This window comes from Oncorhynchus clarkii, chromosome 18 (assembly GCF_045791955.1).
Source record: "Oncorhynchus clarkii lewisi isolate Uvic-CL-2024 chromosome 18, UVic_Ocla_1.0, whole genome shotgun sequence".
Classification (NCBI taxonomy): domain Eukaryota; kingdom Metazoa; phylum Chordata; class Actinopteri; order Salmoniformes; family Salmonidae; genus Oncorhynchus; species Oncorhynchus clarkii.
In genome coordinates, this window is record NC_092164.1 from 26,664,588 (window position 1) to 26,688,212 (window position 23,625).

At 42.6% G+C, this 23,625-nt stretch overlaps 1 protein-coding gene and 1 pseudogene across 2 annotated transcripts; both read left to right on the plus strand.

The window, feature by feature from the left end:
* The first annotated feature begins 655 nt into the window (after nucleotides 1–655).
* LOC139372548 (T-cell-specific surface glycoprotein CD28-like) lies at nucleotides 656–10,638 on the plus strand. 2 transcript variants are annotated; one of them, XM_071112286.1, is made up of 4 exons: nucleotides 656–687; nucleotides 7,338–7,694; nucleotides 8,555–8,694; nucleotides 10,516–10,638. In XM_071112286.1, the coding sequence occupies exons 1-4, from the start codon at nucleotides 663–665 to the stop codon at nucleotides 10,636–10,638; spliced, it is 645 nt and encodes a 214-aa protein (XP_070968387.1). In that variant the 5' UTR covers nucleotides 656–662. The 2 variants fall into 2 exon arrangements, with proteins under 2 accessions (XP_070968387.1, XP_070968388.1); XM_071112287.1 differs by lacking the exon at nucleotides 656–687 and adding an exon at nucleotides 5,905–6,156.
* A 7,010-nt stretch (nucleotides 10,639–17,648) lies between these two features.
* On the plus strand, nucleotides 17,649–20,882 carry LOC139372282 (putative malate dehydrogenase 1B; annotated as a pseudogene).
* Nucleotides 20,883–23,625: the final 2,743 nt, after the last annotated feature.

The window sequence follows — 23,625 nt, forward strand, 5'->3', positions numbered from 1 at the left end:
GCACAGAAAAAGCATGACAACCAGGAAATGTTGGCCTATACTGTGACCACAACGAGATGTATTACACCCCTGTCTCTGGGATAATATCAGCGTTTTCCTGACTGTCTGTCGCAGGAGACAGTCACATAGCAACAGAGAAACCCGGGTGGGTCTCTGCGAGTTTTACCAGAAGCAGTGAAATATGATATAGAGGAGAAAATCAAACATGAGTAATGTGATACGAGGTTCCAAGCCCATCAAAGGTCACACACCAGTAGAGGGCAGAAACTTCTTATGACGTTCAGAGTGCACTGCCACAGAGTGTGTTTTTTTTCCTCAAAAGTCTGTGCAGTCTGTCACCCTGTTAGATGTGCAGCAGAGAGTGTTGTTTACAGTTGACGAGGGCCAGATTGTTGGTCACAGTGAAGTGACAGGGAAGGATGTTATGAGATGTACGCTGTCATCGTGTGACGAGCATGTGTTGAGTGATGTCTAGGTAGAGCAGAGCAGTCAATGTCTCGTTCTGTTTGGCATACCGTGTATCGTCACATTTACGCTGATTGTTGTGCACTGTAAAGGGATATCAGGGGAGCTTCAGTTTCACAACAAAACTGAGAACTTTCAAGATGAACGTTTACTGGATACCCACAATCCTCTCCCTCTGCCTCTCCAGTGCTGCCAACATGATAAGCTCCCACAACTGTAAAGGTAAGACCTGGGCCTGCTTAAAAGCTCACGTTCTATAGTAGTTATGACTGAAAACATGATGTATTATGTATACTAAGTACTATCCACCCAGATGTAATGTATGTACATGTAACATCAAAATAAAAACCTGGGGGGGATCGATATGGGCCAAAATTAATAAATAAAAAGCTCTGGGCCAGTTCAGGAACGTTATAAAATGTTCATTTACAAATGTATTATGTAGAATAGATATGAATGTCTGTCAGGCAGAATAGGGAATCGTTTCAGCTCTAATTATTACATTTCTATCTGAATGTTTCACCATTGGACTTTGTCATTTACGTTAATCTATATTCTCAGTATCAACAAATGTCACATCAGGCAGGATCCAAAGCACTACCAGAACATTCTGATAACTGGAACAAAAGCAAAAGGTTGACCAATCAAAGGGTTGCAGATCATTCAAGATTGTAATGCTTGCAGAGTTGCATGGTTTTTCAGGTGGGGATGCTAGTTGAAGTTGTTTGGATCTCTCCAATGCATTACTCAAACTACTGTAGTTAAACCCCTATTACAGATGTGGATATGCTTTTACATCTGTACTGCAGCTATATTATGAATAGAATAAGCAGGTGTATGTAATGCATTGAATTGGTTGTTTCCTCATTTTGATAGGACTTTGCAGAAATGAATGGGCAGGGGTGACAGGGATGAAACTAAGTGACTCACGTTTTCTATTCCACACAGTTCTGTGACTGCATCTCTCCACCACTTTATGATATCTCTTTCTTTCTCTGAACATGTTCAATGTGTGGGTTAAAATACTATGAAATTACAAATCATAAAATGTGAATAATCCAGATTTGGGGCTAGGTAAAATATAGTGTACTGCAGGATTCAGCCTCAGAAACTATTTCCTTTGTGTGTGTTTTTTACATTTCCTACACAAGTCACAATAATGTCCTGACAACATAGGAAAACCAGATAATGTCCTGAATTTGTTGAAATGCTATTTTAGGCTAAAGGAGTTAGGGTAAATTGGATTTTGAATGGGAATACATCTTTACTCCCTAAAAAGTCTAGAGATTTCACATTAAAAAAAGCTGTGTGTGCATGTGTGCACATGATCAAAGTGAAAAGCAATCTGAATTTTTTGAATCCCCTTGAGATTGCTGCCTGTAGCTTCATTGTTTGCTAGAGATGTCAGGTTTTCAGTTGTGATATTACCTTGTAGTTGGGATTTACATTCGGTTGTGAATTCAACATGAAATCCCCCCCCCCCCCAAAAAAAAAAAGTTAGGTTGAAAAAAAAATACTAAATGCTCTTATGATCAGCAACACATTGCTCAGCAACACATTCAACGTCATCACTGTGTAAGGGCTATTGTAAGAGCTATTTGACCATGAAGGAGAGTGATGAAGTGCTGCATCAGATGACCTGGCCTCCACAATCACCTGACCCCAACCCAATTGAGATGGCTTGGGATGAGTTGGACCTCAGAGTGAAGGAAAAGCAGCCAACAAGTGCTCAGCATATGTGAGAACTCCTTCAAGTCTGTTGGTAAAGCATTCCTCATGAAGCTGGTTGAGAGAATGCTAAGAATGTTCAAAGCTGTCATCAAGTCAAAGGGTGGTTACTTTGTTTAACACTTTTTTGGTTACTACATGATACTATATGTGTTATTTCATAGTATTGATGTCTTCACTATTATTGTACAATGTAGAAAATGGTAAAAATAAAGAAAAACCCTTGAATGAGTGTCCCGATGTATACAGACTTTTGATTGGTACTGTATATAAAACGACGAGTTGATATATCAAATGACGGAAGATTCAACATTTTGTTGCTTTTCAGTAAAACCGAATTCTTGCCACCAACAAATGTTGAATATTTGTGGCATACAATCATCGCAGCTCTGCAGATTGTGTTGTGAGGATACAGAATCAATAGACCATTTGTGCTGCCATTTGTGCTGCCGGTTTCTGGTGTCAGTTTCAGGAATGGCTGAAAAGCATAACATTAATCTAAAATTGACCCTAGAAATGCATTGTTGGGAAATTTGGAGAGACCTGGCCAGTCAATTACTAACATACCCATACTCTTAGTAAAAGTATTTATCTTCAACTCACAATCTATCGATTCTATTCAATAGATTCAAAATTCTATGTTAAACATCACAGCATAGTTGAAAGATACAATGCGTGTAGAAATACGAAGAGAGTGGCCAGCAGAGATAGTTGGGATGGGCTGAGGGAAAATGAGGGTTGGGATGTGGAACTGGAGATAAGTGGGAGAGAAGTTGGGGGTTCAAGCTGGGTGGGGGGTTCAATGACAGTTAAAGATAAAAGTCAAAAACAAAGTCAAAATAAGCACAAAATACAAGTTTAAATAACACAAAAAAAAGTCAAATAATGCAATATAGTATTATGTATTTAAAACATAAGTGATGCATGGAGACAGTTTTATGCAACTACAACTACCACTGCATACATATACAAAGCTCACCCTGCTCGCTCTCCACCTCTTTCTGTGTGTTTGATCCTCAGTTCAGACAGAGTGTTCCCAGAGCGACTACATGAGCACCAAACCCAGAGCTCCACTCAGGGGGCCCAGGAAGAAGCAGGGGATCCAGCATCCAATCCAAATGGGACGATACTGACCACAGTCATCCTCAGATCACAATCCTTCTCATACAAAAGCTAAACGAGAATTGAGCCTTAATTTGCCTTTGAGAGCTGACTGCTGAAACACACCAAGTTCTTTATGTAAGCCTGTTCTTTAAGTCACGTGGTGTACATCTAATTGTACAACTGATTGTGTGTAAATAAAGATTGAATTATCTTATAAATGTTAATCAAATAATTATAGTCTGATGTAATATGATCTTCTGGGAAACTATTGAGAATGGACTCTTGAAGTTGTGGGCAGCATACCCCCAACAACAACAAATAATACGAAATGAATGTTCATCTCTCATATCCCCATGCATACGGTAGTCAACGCGCACAGACAAACACACACAGAGACAGGTTAAGCGTATAGACGCAGGGACACCCTCAGTGATACGTAGTGCGCGTGTGGCGTAGCTAGATGAAGACCCTAGTGAATGGGTCTCACATGAAACAGTGGTTTCCAAATACGAGGGGACTAAACCACATGCTCTCTCTCTCTGAGAGCCACTGTGGTTTTCATGTATGGGTCAACATAAGGGACTGTCCTACATTGAAACTGACACACTGAATTACAAATCCCTGCTTGTGCTTTAGGTCATCATGACCTTAATGTAAGGTACATCTCTCTATTTTCACTACGGAACACATTGTGTTAACGTGTGTAACTCGGCCGATAAGAAAACGATAGGAAAAAACTTCTGCAATGACAAAAAAAAACAAAAAAACACTGCATCATTTCCTGTTTAAGGTTCCCTTGGAGGTTGTTTTTTTGTGCCATTGTGCACTTTTGTATGCATAAGAGGCACTCCTCCTCGATGTTGCACACCTTGCAGTTTCTATGTAGTTAGGGTAAACACACTGCAGCAGACTATGAGGGCTGTACAGGTTTCATTTCACAATGTAGTAGTGAGTATGTCCAAAATGGAAACCTTTTCTCTTTCTAGTGCACTACTTTTGACCAGGGAGTGCGCTATAGGGAATAGGGTGCCATTTGGAACGCATTCCGCATAAAAGTCTGAGGTTAACACAAGCTTAGGAGATCTTACACGTTTTATTCTTTGAGATATGATTCAGCTATCGTGAACCTTATGAATTATAAAGCCTTTTATGTGCTGTATGGGATTTTTTTAAATGACATAAATGCTTCAAAATGACCAAGATTATCTCATAGAACAAAACGTATATGATCTCCTAAGCCTGTGTTGACCACAGACCTTATTTTTTGGCAATTACCCAAAAACTCAATACATTTTCCCATAGGCTCTGTCCAACGAACCATGGCTGAGTTAGTGTATAGCAGTATAGTGTAGCAGGGCCGTTAGGATGATCATGAAAGGATCATCTGCATCGCTTCAGCCTTGACATGACTGACAGTCACGTGTGAGTGTAGGATTGTTCTGGGGGAAATTCTGGGTTTGGTGTTTATGTAGTCACTCTGGGAAGACTCCACTCTCTTTAGTCTGAGTTGATGATCATTTACAGACAAATGTAGTAATGAATAATATCCTGTGTGGCCCAGTCAGTAGAGCATGATGCTTTGTATGTATGCATGACTGATAAAAGTGTCTGCTAAATGGCACATATTTTATTATTATTTTATGAAGACGTAAATGTAGAGAGGAAATAGGGTGAGCTACAGTAGGTGTGTGTGTGGGTAAAGTCTACACCTGTTGTATACGGCGCATGTGACAAATCAAATTTGATTTGACTTGTGTGTGTTTGCCTATAGTAGGAGTGGTATTTTTGAGTAAACTTTCCAGTGAGCGTCATTATCCAGAGTCACTTCACATCATACAAATAGATACCTTCATTCATTCCATCTATTTGTATGATGTGAAGTGACTCTGGATAATGACGCTCACTGGAAAGTTTGGCCTATACATTCGGCACAACGTGGTGTATGGTTATAGGATTTGGCGCATTACACGTCTGTGATAATATAAGTGCAACATTATGTTAGTTTATCTGACTAACTGACTGACTGACTGTCTGTTGCAGGAGACAGTCACATAACCACAGACAAACCCCACGTTGTGCGATGGTTGTCACTGACAGGTGCTAGGTAGGCCTATGTAACAACCGCGTGATGAGTAACTCTGCCTGAGACCTGAGAGCTTGCATTAGCTCTAGCTCAGCAGGCTAACACAGTCTTGTGGGCAAGACCCAGGTTCGAACCCCGGTCACTCACATTGGTGCCGTAGCCCAGGTGGGTTTCTGCGAGTTCTACCAGAAGCAGTGAAAGATGATATAAAGTGAATCTACATAACAGTTCTGAGATAAGAAGGGCGAAATCAAACATGACTAATGCGATACGAGGTTCCAAGCCCTAACACACAGAGAAGTATCAAATTCAAAGGGCATCAAAGGTCACACACCGTTAGAGGGCGGATACTTTTGTGAAGTTCAGAGTGCACTGCCACAGAGTGCGGATGTTTTTTCCTTAAGAGTCTGTGCACTCAGTCGCCCTGTTAGATGTGCAGCAGAGAGAGCGTTGCTTACAGTCAACGAGGGCCAGATTGTTGGTCACAGTGAAGTGACAGGGAAGGATGTTATGAGATGTACGCTGTCATCGTGTGACGAGCATGTGTTGAGTGATGTCTAGGTAGAGCAGAGCAGTCACTGTCTTGGTCTGGTTGGCATACAGTGTATCGTCTCATTTACCCTGATTGTTGTGCACTGTAAAGGGATACTAGGGGAGCTTCAATTTCACCACAAAACTGAGGACTTTCAAGATGAACGTTTACTGGATACCCACAATCCTCCTCTCCCTCTGCCTCTCCAGTGCTGCCAACATGATAAGCTCCCACAACTGTAACGGTAAGACCTGGGCCTGCTTAAAAGCTCACGTTCTATAGTAGTTATGACTGAAAACATGATGTATTATGTATACTAAGTACTATCCACCCAGATGTAATGTATGTACATGTAACATCAAAATAAAAACCTGGGGGGGATCGATATGGGCCAAAATTAATAAATAAAAAGCTCTGGGCCAGTTCAGGAACGTTATAAAATGTTCATTTACAAATGTATTATGTAGAATAGATATGAATGTCTGTCAGGCAGAATAGGGAATCGTTTCAGCTCTAATTGTTACATTTCTATCTGAATGTTTCACCATTGGACTTTGTCATTAACGTTCATCTATATTCTCAGTTTCAACAAATGTCACATCAGGCAGGATCCGTAGCACTACCAGAACATTCTGATAACTGGAACAAAAGCAAAAGGTGGACCAATCAAAGAGTTGCAGATCATTCAAGATTGTAATGCTTGCAGAGTTGCATGGTTTTATTAGATGTGGATGCTAGTTGCAGTGGTTTGAATTCCTCCAACGCATTACTCAAACTACTGTAGTTAAACGCATATTACAGATGTGGATATGCTTTTACATCTGTACTGCAGCTATATTATGAATAGAATAAGCAGGTGTATGTAATGCATTGAATTGGCTGTTTCCTCATTTTGATAGGACTTGCAGAAATGAAACGGCAGGGGTGGGGGTGACAAGGATTCAACTAAATGACTCACATTTTCTATTCCACACAGTTACGGGACTGCCTCTCTCCACCACTTTTTGAAATCTCAGGCCACAACAGTTGTTTTGGAGAATGTTCAATGTGTGGGTTAAAATACTGTGAAATTATGCATGTGAATAATCCAAACATGAGAGTATAAAAAGACTAGGTAAGCCTCAGAAGCCATTTCCTGTGTGTGTGTGTGTGTGTGTGTGTGTGTGTGTGTGTGTGTGTGCATGCGTGCGTGCGTGCGTGCGTGCGTGCGCGCGTGCGTGCGTGCGCGTTTTACTATACTTGTGAGTTCCAAAAGTCCTCAGAAGTTTACACCCCATTGCACTCACCAAATATTGCTGTGTCAGATCAGTGATTTCTTCAAGGAAAGACGGAGGGAAGTATTTAAACAGAGCCCTTGTCTACTTTCCCCTGATATAACGCACACAACTGACGGCCTCTGTTTGACTTTTGACCTTCCCTCACCAGACAAGCTCAGAACGTTCCATGTAGTCCGTGTGTCTGTCAACGGCACTGCATCGGTCAGCTGCCCCAACCTGACAGGCAAGGACCAGGAGGAAATGAGATTCCACCTTTACTTGGGCTTGGTCGAAGTTGGCAACCACACTCACGACAGTGCTCACAACCACAACTCCACAGAGACCGTGAGTCCTGTTGGGGAGGGTCTGGGGCTGAGGGTGAACGAACAGGACCATACGGTCAGTTTTGTCCTCTCTGGAATGACCACGGAGCGCGCTGGGGTCTATACCTGTGAGGGGCAACCCATGTACCCACCTCCCATTGAAAAAGTACAAGACGAGACTCAGACTGTGGTCCTGGTTGAAGGTATGTTTACTTCAAAAGGAACTAATCTATTGCAAGCACACACAAATTCACACGCATGCGCGCAGGCATGCATGCACGCACAGTAGTTCAAAATGCTATATCTTGATTTGAAGGAATATACACTGAGTGTACAAAACATTAGAAACACCTGCTCTTTCCATGACAAAGACCGATCAGGTAAATCCAGGTGAAAGCTATGGTCCCTTAATGATGTCACCTGTTAAATCCACGTCAATCAGTGTAGATAAAGGGGAGGAGACCGGTTAAAGAAGGATTTTTAAGCCTTGAGACAATTGAGATATGGATTGTGTATATTTGCCAATCAGAGGGTGAATGGGCAAGACAAAGATTTAAGTGCATTTAGACAGAATATGGTAGTGGGTGCCAGACACATCGGTTTGATTGTGTCAAGAACTGCAACGCTGCTGCGTTTTTCATGCTCAACAGTTTTCCGTGTGTATCAAGAATGTTCCACCACCCAAAGGTCATTCAATTAACTTGACACAACTGTGGGAAGCGTTGGAGTCAACATGGGCCAATATCCCTATGGAACGCTTTCGACACAATGTAGAGTCCATGCTCCGACGAATTTAGGCTGTTTTGAGTGCAAAAGGGGATGCATCTCAATATTAGGAAGGTGTTCCTAATGTTTTATGCATTTAGTGTATATTCTAATTATGTACTTGTGCTTAAAGGCCAAACGGGCCAGTTTCCTGGACCTGGATCATCTTATTTATTTGACTTAAAAAGCACTTTCAGTGTAAAAACTCAAGTACCCCAGGAGTATACTTCATCTGGATCTGTAAAACTACCCCTTGAAGTTAAAACTTACATCTCTCTCTCTCTGATTGGTTGGTCAGCATACCAGTGCCAGGCAGGAAAGCCTGTGGGATGTGTAGGCTCTAGAGTGGATGGTGTCCCTGTTTGGGCATGGGTGCTGGGGTTCTGGATCACCATCATCTATGGCCTGGCTGTCACTGTCATCGCCTTTGTCATCTGGGTAAGTGGCATCTCGCTTCCTTTACTCAGAGAGATGGTAACTTGTCTTACATCCATGAGGTGCTGCCTCCTGAGATAAAAAAATATATATAAGTAATCTCTCAAGCCTTGGCATACATTCAATGCATAATGAACTATTTAGTCCAAGAATGTTATATAGAATACAGGACCAGTCAAAAGTCATCACACCTACTCACCTACTCATTTTTGTTACTATTTTCTGCATTGTAGATTAATTGTGAAAACATCAAAACTATGAAATAACACATATGGAATCATGTAGTAACCAAAAAAAGTTTTTAAAAAATCTAAATATATTTTATATTTGAGATTCTTCAAAGTAGCCACCCTTTGCCTTGATGACAGGTTTGCATAGTCTTGGCATTCTCTCAGCCAGCTTCACCTGGAATGCTTTTCCAACTGTCTTGAAGGAGTTCCCACATGTGCTGAGCACTTGCTGGCTGCTTTTCCTTCACTCTGCGGTCCAACTCATCCCAAACCATCTCAATTGGGATGAGGTCAGGTGATTGTGGAGGCCAGGTCATCTGATGCAGGACTCCATCACTCTCATTCTTGGTCAAATAGCCTTTACATCGCCCAGAGGAGTGTTTTGGGTCATTGTCCTGTGAATTTTCCCACAAAGTGCAAACCAGATGGAATGGCGTATCGCTGCTGAATGCTGTAGTAGCCATGCTGGTTAAGTGTGCCTTGAATTCTAAATAAATCACTGACAGTGTCACCAGAAAAGCACCGGTGGGAACCACACATGCTGGAATCATCCGTTCACTTACTCTACGTTTCACAGACACGGCGGTTGGAACCAAAATTCTCAAATTTGGACTCCTCAGACCAAAGGACAGATTTCCACCGGTCTAATGTCCTCATGTTTCTTGGCCCGAGCAAATCTCTTCTTCTTATTGGTGTCCTTTAGTAGTGGTTTCTTTGCAGCAATTCGACCATGAAGGCCTGATACACGTAGTCTCCTCTGAACAGATGATGTTGAGATGTGTCTATTACTTGAACTCTGTGAAGCATTAATTTGGACTGCAATCTGAGGTGCAGTTAACTCTAATGAACTTATTCTCTGCAGCAGAGGTAACTCTTGGTCTTCCTTTCCTTTGGCAGTCCTCATGAGAGCCAGTTTCATCATAGCGCTTGATGGTTTTTGCAACTGCACTTGAAGAAACTTTCAAAGTTCTTGACATCTTCTGAATTGACTGACCTTCATGTCTTAAAGTAATGATGGACTGTAATTTCTCTTTGCTTATTTGAGCTGTTCTTGCCATAATATGGACTTGGTCTTTTACCAAATAGGGCTATCTTTTGTATACCACCCCTACCTTGTCACAACACAACTGATTGACTCAAACGCATTAAGAAGGAAAGACATTTCACATATGAACTTTTAACAAGGCACACCTGTTAATTGAAATGCATTCCAGGTGACTTCCGCATTAAGCTGGTTGAGAGAATGCCAAGAGTGTGCAACGCTGTCATCATGGCAAAGGGTAGCTACTTTGAAGAATCTCCAATATAAAATATATTTAGATTTATTTAACACTTTTTTGGTTACTACATGATTCCATATGTGTTATTTCATAGTTTTGATGTCTTCACTATTCACTATCTTCACTATTATTCTACAATGTAGAAAATAAAGACAAACCCTTGAATGAGTAGGTGTGTCCAAACTTTTGACTGGTACTGTATGTATTGAAAACACAAGTGATACATAGAGACAGATTTATGCAATTACCACTGCATACATATACAGAGCTCACCCTACTCACTCTCCACCTCTTTCTGTGAATTTGATCCTCAGCTCAGACTGAGGAGAGTGAAGTGTTCCCAGAGCGACTACATGAACATCAAACCCAAAGCTCCACTCTGGGGGCCCAGGAAGAAGCAGGGGGTCCGGCATCCAATCCGAATGGGACGATACTGATCAGTCATCCTCAGACAAAAGCAACACGAGAGTCGAGCCTTTATTGGCCCTTGAGGGCTGACTGGAGAAACAGACAAAGCTCTTTATGTAAATACAAAAGCTAGCTCTTCAAATGATGTGGTTTACATCTAATTGTTCATCTGATTGTGTGTAAATAAAGAGAGTTGTCTTAGAAATGTTAATCAAATAATTATAGTCTGATGTAATATGATCTTCTGGGAAACTATTGAGAATGGACTCTTGAAGTTGTGGGCAGCATACTATATAAGAAAATATCCCCATGCATACTGTAGAGAACGAACACACGCCAACACACACAATTTGGTTATGCGTACAGTCACAGATCTTTGATTTGTAGTGGGTGTGTATGAAGACCCTAGCTCTGTGGTGAATGGGTCTCACAGGAAACAGTGGTTCCCGAATATGAGGGGACTGAACCACATTTTCACACACTCTCTCTGAGAGCCACTGATTGTCATGTACAGTATATGTATCAAAGTAAGGGACTATCTCACATTGAAACTGGCATACTGAATTATTAAATCCCTGCTTGTCCTTTTAATGGACTAATTCTTTGTTACTGTACTTAAGTTTTTTTTTTAAATGTATACCTTTATTTAACTAGGCAAGTCAGTTAAGAACAAATTCTTATTTTCAATGACGGCCTAGGAGCAGTGGGTTTAACTGCCTGTTCAGGGGCAGAACGACAGATTTGTACCTTGTCAGCTCGGGGATTTGAACTTGCAACCTTCAGGTTACTAGTCCAACGCTCTAACCACTAGGCTACCCTGCTGGTGTTTCTGGTGGTTCAAATCGAGCATTCCCCAGTTACAGGCCTCTCTCAACTGTTTCAGTGTATTGCAATATTGTCACGACTTCCGCCGAAGTCGGTCCCTCTCCTTGTTAGGGTGGTGTTCGGTGGTCGAGGTCACCGACCTTCTAGCCATCATTGATCCATTTTTCATTTTCCATTGGTTTTCTCTTGTCTTCCTACACACCTGGTTCCAATCCCATCAATTACATGTTGTGTATTTAACCTTCTGTTTGTCCTTGTCGGAGATTGTTTGTTGTATGTAGGTGTTTATTGTTATTCTGGTGTGCGATGGTTTTTGCACCCTCTATTTGTTATTTTGTTTACTTTGGTTTTCGGAGGTTTTGATTTTTGTTAAACAGCTCCGTTTTTACCAAGTTCATTCTCCTGCGCCTGACTTCCCTGCCACCAGCATGCACCACATTACAAATATTTTAGTTTTAACCATTGTTGAACCAGATTTTTATAGAACAACTTACAACTCGTCCTTTAAGGGTTAACTTAAGTAACTCAGCCACGAGGAAACGTTAAAATACAAAAAAAAATGCTGTAATGACAAAAAAAAAAAAAAAAACACACCTAGCATCACTTCCTGTCTACTGTTTCCTTGGAGGCTTGTGTTTTGTGCCATTGTGCACTAGAGTATGCGTAAGAGGGACTGCACCCTGATGTTGCACACCTTGTAGTTTCTATGTAGATAGGGCAAACGCATTAAACCAACAGACTATTTTCTTTTTCTTTTTACCTTTATTTAACCAGGAAAAGCCCCTTGAGACCCAGACTCTTTCTCAAGGGAGACCTGGCCAAGAAGGCAGCAACAATCAATACATTACATCATTAAAACATACAACAATACAATACAACATGATCCAGCCTAAATAAAAGCATTTACACTCCTCTGTAACAGAGTCTCCCATCAATATTTTAAATTAATTCAGTGGCACTAACATATCTAGATGAAACATGGATTGTAGACTATTCAATGCATCTGGTGCACAACAAGAGAATGCAATCTTGCCTAATACTGTGAATGTCCTGGGGACTTTAAGTAGCAACCACCTAGCAGACCGGGTATGGTAACTGCTGGTGGAGAAGGAGACCAGACTACAGAGGTAAAGAGGGAGTTTAGGGCTTTGTAGATGAACACATGCAAATGTATCTTTCTGCGCATATAAAGTGAGGTCCAATCTAACATTTTGTACAATGTGCAATGGTGGGTGAGTGACTTGGCATTTGTAATAAAGCGCAAGGATGCATGATAAACAGTCCAGTCTCTGTAAGACGGAGGAGGTTGCATGCATATACAACAAGTCACCATCATCAATTACAGCGAGAGGGCTGTACAGGCTATGAGGTGTACAGGTTTCATGTCGCAATGAAACAGTAGCTACATACCAAACGGCACCCTTTTCTCTTTATAGTGCACAATTTTAATATTATATATTACATATACTGTATACTACAGTGCATTCGTGAAGTATTCAGACCCCTTGACTTTTTCAAAATTTTGTTACATTACAGCCTTATTCTAAAATGGATTAAATTGTCCCCCCCCCCCTCCCCCATTGTCCCCCCCCCCCCCCCCATCAATCTACATACAGTACAATACCCTGTAATGACAAAGCAAAAACACGTTTAGACATTTTTGCAAATGTATTAAAAATCAAAACTGAAAATCAGATCAAATCAAATTTTATTTGTCACATACACGTGTTTAGCAGATGTTATTTAGCAGATGTGTTTCTAGCTCTAACAGTGCAGTAATATCTAACCGTAATATCTAACAATTTCACAACAATATACACAAATCTAAAGTAAAGGAATGGAATTAAGAATATATAAATATTTGGGCGAGTAATGTCAGAATGGCAAAGACTAAGATACAGTAGAATAGGATAGAATACAGTATATACAGTGGGGAGAACAAGTATTTGATAAACTGACGATTTTGCAGGTTTTCCTACTTACAAAGCATGTAGAGGTCTGTAATTTTTTATCATAGGTACACTTCAACTGTGAGAGACGGAATCTAAAACAAAAATTCAGAAAATCACATTGTATGATTTTTAAGTAATTCATTTGCATTTTATTGCATGATATAAGTATTTGATCACCTACCAACCAGTAAGAATTACGGCTCTCACAGACCTGTTCATTTTTCTTTAAGAAACCCTCCTGTTCTCCACTCATTACCTGTATTAACTGCACCTGTTTGAACTCGTTACCTGTATAAAAGACACCTGTCCACACACTCAATCAAACAGACTCCAACCTCTCAACAATGGCCAAGACCAGGGAGCTGTGTAAGGACATCAGGGATACAATTGTAGACCTGCACAAGGCTGGGATGGGCTACAGGACAATAGGCAAGCAGCTTGGTGAGAAGGCAACAACTGTTGGCGCAATTATTAGAAAATGGAAGAAGTTCAAGATGATGGTCAATCACCCTCGGTCTGGGGCTCCATGCAAGATCTCACCTCGTGGGGCATCAATGATCATGAGGAAGGTGAGGGATCAGCCCAGAACTACATGGCAGGACCTGGTCAGTGACCTGAAGAGAGCTGGGACCACAGTCTCAAAGAAAACCATTAGTAACACACTATGCCGTCATGGATTAAAATCCTGCAGTGCACGCAAGGTCCCCCTGCTCAAGCCAGAGCATGTCTAGGCCCGTCTGAAGTTTGCCAATGACCATCTGGATGATCCAGAGGAGGAATGGGAGAAGGTCATGTGGTCTGATGAGACAAAAATATAGTTTTTTGGTCTAAACTCCACTCGCCGTGTTTGGAGGAAGAAGGATGAGTACAACCCCAAGAATACCATCCCAACCGTGAAGCATGGAGGTGGAAAAATCATTATTTGGGGATGCTTTTCTGCAAAGGGGACAGGACGGCTGCACCCTATTGAGGGAAGGATGGATGGGGCCATGTATCGCAAGATCTTGGCCAACAACCTCCTTCCCTCAGTAAGAGCATTGAAGATGAACACACAGCAAGGGCAACTAAGGAGTGGCTCCGTAAGAAGCATCTCAAGGTCCTGGAGTGGCCTAGCCAGTCTCCAGACCTGAACCCAATAGAAAATCTTTGGAGGGAGCTGAAAGTTTGTATTGCCCAGGAACAGCCCCGAAACCTGAAGGATCTGGAGAAGGTCTGTATGGAGGAGTGGGCCAAAATCCCTGCTGCAGTGTGTGCAAACCTGGTCAAGAACTACAGGAAACGTATGATCTCTGTAATTGCAAACAAAGGTTTCTGTACCAAATATTAAGTTCTGCTTTTCTGATGTATCAAATACTTATGTCATGCAATAAAATGCAAATTAATTACTTAAAAATCATACAATGTGATTTTCTGGATTTTTGTTTTAGATTCCGTCTCTCACAGTTGAAGTGTACCTATGATAAAAAATGACAGACCTCTACATGCTTTGTAAGTAGGAAAACCTGCAAAATCGGCAGTGTATCAAATACTTGTTCTCCCCACTGTACATATATGTAAATATTATTAAAGTGGCCAGTGATTCCATGTCTATGTATATAGGGCAGCAGCCTCTAATGTGTAAGTGGTGGCTATTTAACAGTAATTAACTGCTTGATGGCCTTGAGATAGAAGCTGTTTTTCAGTCTCTTGGTTCCAACTTTGATGCACCTGTAGTGATCTCGCCTTCTGGATGATAGTGGGGTGAACAGGCAGTGGCTCGGGTGGTTGTTGTCCTTGATGATCTTTTTGGCCTTCCTGTGACATCGGGTGGTGTAGGTGTCCTGGAGAGCAGGTAGTTTGCCCCCGGTGATGCGTTGTGCAGACCTCACTACCCTCTGGAGAGCCTTACGGTTGTGGGCGGAGCAGTTGCCGTACCAGGCGGTGATACAGCCCGACAGGAAGCTCTCGATTGTGTATCTGTAAAAGTTTGTGAGTGTTTTTGGTGACAATCAAAATTTCTTCAGCCTCCTGAGGTTGAACAGGCGCTGTTGCGCCTTCTTCACCACGCTGTCTGTGTGGGTGGACCATTTCAGTTTGTCCGTGATGTGTACACAGAGGAACTTAACTTTCCACCTTCTCCACTACTATCTTGTTGATGTGGATGGGGGGTGCACCCTCTGCTGTTTCCTGAAGTCCACGATCATCTCCTTTGTTTTGTTGACGTTGAGTGTGAGGTTATTTTCCTGACACCACATTCCAAGGGCCCTCACCTCCTCCCTGTAGGCCGTCTCGTCGTTGTTGGTAATCAAGCCTACCACTGCAGTGTCGTCTGCAAACTTGATGATTGAGTTGGAGGCGTGCATGGCCACGCAGTCATGGGTGAACAGGGAGTACAGGAGAGGGCTGAGCACGCACCCTAGTGGGGCCCCAGTTTTGAGGATCAGCGGGTGGAAATTTAGTTTCCTATCCTCACCACCTGGGGATGGCCCGTCAGTATGTCCAGGACCCAGTTGCACATGGCGGGGTCAAGACCCAGGGTCTCGAGCTTAATGACAAGTTTGGAGGGTACTGTGGTGTTAAATGCTGAGCTGTAGTCGATGAACAGCATTCTTACATAGGTATTCCTCTTGTCCAGATGGGTTAGGGCAGTGTGCAGTGTGATTGCGATTGCGTCGTCTGTGTACCTATTGGGGCGGTAAGCAAATTGGAGTGGGTCTAGGGTGTCAGGTAGGGTGGAGATGATATGATCATTGACTAGTCTCTCAAAGTCATTTAGCTCAGTTACCTTAGCTTTCTTGGGAACTGGAACAATGGTGGCCCTCTTAAAGCATGTGGGAACAGCAGCCTGGGATAAGTATTGATTGAATATGTCCGTAAACACACCAGCCAGCTGGTCTGCGCATGCTCTGAGGATGCGGCTAGGGATGCCCCCTGGGCCGGCAGCCCTGCGAGAGTTAACACGTTTAAATGTTTTACTCAAGTCGGCCACGGAGAAGGAGAGCCCACAGTCTTTGGTAGCGGGCCATGTTGGTGGCACTGTATTGTCCTCAAAGTGCGTAACAAAGTTGTTTAATTTGTCTAGGAGGAAGATGTCGATGTCCGTGACGGGGCTGGTTTTCTTTTTGTAATCCGTAATTGTCTGCAGACCCTGCCACATGTCTTGTGTTTGAGCCGTTGAATTGTGACTCCACTTTGTCTCTATACTGACGCTTTGCTTTTTTGATTGCCTTACGGAGGGAATAACAACACTGTTTGTATTCAGCCATGTTTCCAGTCTCCTTGCAATGATTACATGCGGTAGTACGTGCTTTCAGTTTGCGCGAATGCTGTCATCAATCCACGGTTTCTGGTTAGGAAAGGTTTTAATAGTCACAGTGGGTACAACATCTCCTATACACTTCCTTATAAACTCGCTCACCGAATCAGCGTATACGTCAATGTTATTGTCTGAGGCTACCCGGGAACATATCCCAGTCCACGTGATCAAAGCAATATTGAAGCATGGAATCCAATTGTTCAGACCAGATTTGGATAGACCTAAGCACGGGCGTTTCCTGTTTTGGTTTCTGCCTATAGAAGGGGAGCAACAAGATGGTCAGATTTGCCAAAGGAGGGTGGGGGAGGGCCTTGTATGCATTGCGGAAGTTAGAGTAGCAGTGGTCGAGTGTGTTACTCACTCGTGCACTGCAATCGATATGCTGATAGAATGTAGTTCTATCCTTGTTCTTGGATTAGTTTTGTTAAAATCCCCAGCTACAATAAATGCAGCCTCAAGATATGGTTTCCAGTGTGCATAAAGTCCAGTGAAGTTCCTTGATGGCCGTCTTGGTATCAGCTTGCGGGGGATAAACACAGCTATAACGATAACTGAGGAGAGTTCTCTTCGGAGATAATACGGTTGGCATTTGATTGTGAGCAATTCTAGGTCAGGTGAACAAAAGGACTTGAGCTCTTGTATGTTGTTACGATTACACCATGAGTCGTTAATCATCAAACATTCAACCCCACTGTCACATGTGCTCCCTCTCTGGCCTCTAGGTCACCAGGCTGCTTGTTATTGCGCACACCTGTCACCATCGCGTCATCAGACTTACCTGGACTCCATCACTGTGTGCTGTTTGTGTTTCTTGTTTTGTATTATGTTCTGTTTATTTTATTAAAACACTCACTCCCTGAACTTGCTTCCAGACTTTCAGAGCACATCGTTATAGAATGACGCCTCACCTAAGTGAAGCATCAGGGAGTGTTTATTCATTTTTTTATAATAGATTTTTTGGGTGGGAATGACGTCGGGTCCGGGAGCCGTTACAGGCTCTCATGCCTTAGACAGATTGCCAGGCTCCCCTGCCTCCGCCGGCTCGTCAGGCTCTCATGCTTCAGTCGGATTGCCAGGCTCCCCTGCCTCAGCTGGTCTGTCAGGTTCCCTCGCTCCAGCCGGCGACAGGTTCAACTGGTGATGAAGATTGCAACAGAGAACCTGTTGACACAGGAGCTGTGCATGAAGGAGGAGGTGTACCATCAGAGCCTCATCAAGCCACTGCACATACGGATCAGCAGGTACGTTGGGAAGCTAGCTGCGTCTCAATGTGAGGCAGGGCTGGGATCAATTCCATTTCAATTGAGTCAATTCAGGAAGTAAAGTGACATTTCCATTGCCATTGAAAATATTTGAAAATGTTTGTCTCAAATATGTTTGTCTTGTACAGAAGTCATAGGCAGAGGACCTGGCCCTCCCACAGCTCCATAAAGTCACTGTCTACACAGAGCTGCACCAGGCCTTCCAACAAGCACACTTCATCATCCTCCTGGATTTTTTAAACATTTATTTTTACCTTTATTTAACTAGGCAAGTCAGTTAAGAACAAATTCTTATTTTCAATGACGGCCTAGGAACAGTGGGTTAACTGCCTGTTCAGGGGCAGAACGACAATTTGTACCTTGTCAGCTCGGGGATTTTAACTTGCAACCTTTCGGTTACTAGTCCAACGCTCTAACCACTAGGCTACCCTGATACTAGGCTACCCTGACTATCAGGGTAGCCTAACCACTAGGTTAGGAGGACCACTGCCTGAGGACAGAGAGGGTGGAGGACGAGGAAGAAAGCAAGGTATGTAGTTTGAATGGCTCGTGGGTTAGTTAGAGCACGGTGAAAGCAACACCAGGGTTGTGGGTTGGATTCTTGTATCATCCACTCTACATATGCTGAACATATGTCCAGTTCTTTCAGTGTTGACAGTTCTTTAAGTTGCTTTGGATAAAAGTGTCTGCTAAATGAACATATTATTTTTAAGGTGAGAAAGGTGTCGGAGTGTTACCAACCGTATGGGCACCTCAACGACGAAAGGGCGCACATGAACGTGGCGGTGATTGTGGCTGGGAACTCCTCGGTTAACCTGAAGTGCTCCCTTTTGCTAGAGAATGCTCCCTCGGTTGACAGCGGATGCTTTGTGGGCATGGCAAGTCAACTGGAGTACGAGGCGGGCCCACATTGCACAGAAGCTGTCTGTGAAGACTGCAGGTAACAAATCAAAATTGTACATTTACATACATTTTGCTCTCATACTTAGTCAGTGCATTCAACTAAAGTAGACGACAACAACAGTCATTCCAAGTGAAACCTTCCTCAAATCAACTTTTTTTCCTTCATTTTTTCATTACCATTACATTTGTATCTATAAAATGGATAAACATATTCACCTTAAATTGGGAGAAAAAAAAACTCAAACATTCATGTGATTCTTCTTTATCATTTCTGTTAGATGTGACAGATGTCATCGGTTGGGGCAACATCAGCGGCAGTTCCCATGTTGACCTACAGAGGGCGAAGGTTTTCCAATACAAAGGGGCCAGCTGGGGACCATCAGATTTTTCTCAGCCAGTCGTAGAGATTATATATGACAGGTAATTTACATGTCCTTAGGATTTGGCAAGACGGCACCGTCAGATCTGGGACGAAGCTACGGTTCCTGTGCTATTTCATTAAAAAATAAATAAAAGGAGAGCCGCACACTCTAGGAGCTCAGATGCAAAAATTGTATGTCCAACGTTGACAGACAAGCTGTCTTCACCTGTGCTATTTCATACCTATATTCAACTACCATAAAAATACCACTGCACTAAGTTTTGATAATATACCTCCCTGTCATCAGTGCTCTAGTTCTAACGCACACATAGTACACCCAAATTTTGAATATCTTTTCTTTCTCAAAGGAAATGGCTACAGTCTGACTTTCTGAATTTGGTCAGTTCCCAACGTGCCACTGTAGCCTCCAAGTCCCAGAGGGCTACAGCCATATCAGCCACTAATAGGATCATTGCAGTTCTAAAGGCCAGTTCTAAACTGCAACTCTTCTGCTAAGGAGGTCCTCTCCTTTGGCATACTCAGCACAGGTAGGGTTAAAAGTCAACATAGTGACAGCTGCAGGTAGGAGGGAATAATACTAGTCTGGTCCCAGATCTGTTTGTGCAGACGTGCCAACTCCTTTAGTCATTGACATGACTTAGCTATAGAAAGACTGCATCATTAAGCCTGATCCTAGATCTGTTTGTGCTGTAACATTAGCATTGACAACAGCCATAGGATTTGGCTATTGCAGCACCTAAAGATCTGGGACCAGGGTATGTAGTAATTGTATATATTGTATCAGCATTTTATATCATGTGTTTCAGGATAAGTTTCAATGTCACGTGCACAAGTAGAGTGAAATGCTTTTTTTGCAAACTCTTAACCCAACAATGCAGTAATCAACAACAAATGTAATACTAAAAATAACAAGGTATAACAAAAACATACAATAAATAAGAACACAAGAAAGTAAGCATACTAAATAAGTGCTGCCTATGAAGCCTATAGCCTGTATTCATAGTGTCTGAGTATGAGTGCTGATTTAGGATCAGGTCCCGCCCTCTGTTAATTTATTATGATCTAAAAGGTTAAACTGATCCTAGATCGGCACTCCTTCTCCAAGACACTTTATGAATAAAGGCCCTGATGTATGTCTTCTCTTGGCCTCTCTGCAGGACAGTACAACCTCCCAGCTGGTGTAGTATTCTCAATGCCAGTGAGCCTCCAGGATGGTAGATGGTCCGTGTTGTCTGATGTAATTGGTGATGAGAAGAGGGCCACACTGCAGATTGCTGCAGACCAACTCAGGGAGGTGAGTAGAGTAACTAGGACACAGACACAGCAATCACATGGTGTCTCATAGCTAGTATGCTTCTGTGCCAGTGTTTTTAGATTATTTCCCAGGACCTTTAATATTTCAATTGAAACCAATTAAATCCCAAATATTTTTAGGAGGGAGGCACAGTGGTAAGAGTGTGTGTTGGGGGGGGGGGGGGCTGATCTGTATCAATGGCAGGGGAAACATCTGTACTCTCATTCCTTTAGATTAATTGATTGTTCATTAACTTTTAATTGCAAAGTAATGTTTATTTTGTGTTTACACTATTTTGTTTACACTATCCCTAGGAGGAAGATCTTGCATCAAGGAAGGACAAGAAAAGACACTGCATGAATTTACACTATTTTCTGACGCACTTCCTGTCAGAGTTGTAATATGTTTGTTCAAAATAAACAATGCTCTTTATACTTTTTGATAAAGACATCTGATATTTATTTGCGTATTAAAGTTATTCAAGGTTGAATGTTTTACATTTTTGGTGACTAAATAAATAGTGATGACCTCAATGAATTATATCATCATCACTGGACTTCTGGTTGCACCTATCCTTCTTCCCCACGGCATCCTTCTTCCCCACTGTATCCTTCTTCCCCACGGCATCCTCCTTCCCCACGGCATCCTTCTTCCCCACGGCATCCTCCTTCCCCACTGTATCCTTCTTCCCCACGGCATCCTCCTTCCCCACGGCATCCTCCTTCCCCACGGCATCCTCCTTCCCCACTGCATCCTTCTTCCCCACGGCATCCTTCTTCCCCACTGCATCCTTCTTCCCCACTGCATCCTTCTTCCCCACTGCATCCTTCTTCCCCACTGCATCCTTCTTCCCCACTGCATCCTTCTTCCCCACTGCATCCTTCTTCCCCACTGCATCCTTCTTCCCCACGGCATCCTTCTTCCCCACGGCATCCTTCTTCCCCACGGCATCCTTCTTCCCCACTGCATCCTTCTTCCCCACTGCATCCTTCTTCCCCACTGCATCCTTCTTCCCCACTGCATCCTTCTTCCCCACTGCATCCTTCTTTCCCACTGCATCCTTCCCCTTCAACTCATTGTTTGAGCTATGAAGTTATTTTTACATAGTTCATGCCATTCTCAGATTCCATGTCTGTAAGCCTTATGTAACTGGTGGGGTTTGAATCCGAAATCGTCCACATCAGACCTAAGGGCAAAGGCTGGAACGCCAAGGTTCTAGTGAGGAATGTTTGCAGAGTTGCATGTCTCGTTTTCAAGAGGCTCTGCTTACCAAGTGTTCATGTCAGTACTGTAACACAGCACTGGCCAAGATAGTTCACCATTCGTTCACACTGACACCCTTCTAGTGCTTCGAACCAACTAGAAATCATTCATTTTAAACAAGAGGGTCTTAGCTTGCCCATGTTCAACACCTTGAGATGTATTTAGATAGACAAAGCCTTGTTTTTTTTTTTTAGCTCAGGCAGTGCAACTACACTTGAACCCCTGTCAGACAGACAGACTTCCGCAGAGGAAATTCACACCATATGTTAGACCTGCAACTCACCACAGGCGTTTGCATATTTGAGTTTTGACTCAAAATGGGGGGTGCTGTATTGAAGCCACAGCGCAAAAATCTTGCATTTATAAATGACTACTTTCCTTTTTTTCACAATTATTCTATTACAGACACCTTAAGAATTGACTGATTTACACAGGGTTGAATGCAGTGATTTACACAAACTGCAGGTTTGGTACATCAAAACACCTTTAGGGTGAATTTAACCACTTCTGGTTGCTCCAGGAAGCTTAGAATCAACACAGGTTGACCTCATAATGGCCTGATGAATTGTCATCGAAAACAGGTTCATAAGGCATTCATAACCCACATAGGCTTCAGGTGGAATTTAGGGGAGCAGACAATGTATTCCAATGGGGAAAGATGTCATTGTAAACGGTGAGATGAAAAAAAAATGTTTTCACTGTTAAGGGTTAATGCCACACGGTCAAGGTTAGGCTTGCACAGATCGGGAGGACCTCGGGAACGTTCCCGAGGTCGAATTGTGCTTCTAACCCTAACGGTTCTTTCGCTGTCACCCAAAAGCACTTGAAATTTAGGTCCAGGCTTCATTATGGGCCTACCTTTTTTCACGGTCGCTGCGCTCAGACCGAGCTAGAGATTATGGTAATGCCATTGCAGGCTCTGTGTGTCTTTAAGCGCCACACTGTGTCACTCCATCCTTGCTGTGTGTGTGTGAGAGAGTTTTTTTCATTGACATCTGTTGGGAGAAATGACTGATTTACAGTTTGAGGGTTGCCTAATCACAGATACGAAATTTTGGAAACATCTGACCTTTTTAACCCTTCGAAACAGCCCCTATGACCCCAATTTAAGGAACTTCCGGTTGTCACAGGAAGCTAAAAGTGAACGCATATCCTGATTGGGGTAGGCTTTTACAGAATCCTGAGTTTAAAGTCTTTACGTTAATGCATACTTTTAAACTAAACATAATACAAAAATAACTGCATTTTTTTGGGGGGGGGGGGGAGTACTAATTTTACTGTCCCCACAACGGGACTGCAAGGAGGCATGAGAAAATTGCAATATCCGTACTGTGAGACGCCTAAGACAGGTTACAGGGAGACAGGATGAGCAGCTGATCGTCCTCACAGTGGCAGACCAAGTTTAACAACACCTGCACAGGATCGGTACATCACACCTGCATGACAGGTACAGGATGGCAACAACAACTGCCGAGTTACACCAGGAACGCACAATCCTTCCATCAGCACTCAGACTGTCCGCAATAGGCTGAGAGAGGCTGGACTGAGGGATTTGTAGGCCTGTTGTAAGGAAGGTCCTCATCAGACATCACTATGAACAACTTTTAATATTTACACGTGTTAAGTTTGAAATAAACGCAGATGACAGTAAGATATATTTTTTTTGTTGCTGAGTTTACACACACATCATTGCTCACACCCAAGCATTTTTTTCATTTGTATGATAAATCAAATATATTGATTTAGCCAATGAAATGCATGAGAAGACAAATTCCTCACGTGCTCTGAAGCTGTCTTTTCCCTCTCGCGCTCTCTCAACGGCTCGCTAGACAGACGCTTA

Excerpts from the sequence above, each read along its gene's own strand:
- LOC139372548 (XM_071112287.1), top strand. The coding sequence starts at position 6,072 with ATGAACGTTTACTGGATACCCACAATCCTCCTCTCCCTCTGCCTCTCC. Across the intron at positions 7,695-8,554 it reads GACTGTGGTCCTGGTTGAAG|CATACCAGTGCCAGGCAGGA; the intron begins GTATGTTTACTT and ends TTGGTTGGTCAG. Across the intron at positions 8,695-10,515 it reads TCATCGCCTTTGTCATCTGG|CTCAGACTGAGGAGAGTGAA; the intron begins GTAAGTGGCATC and ends TTTGATCCTCAG.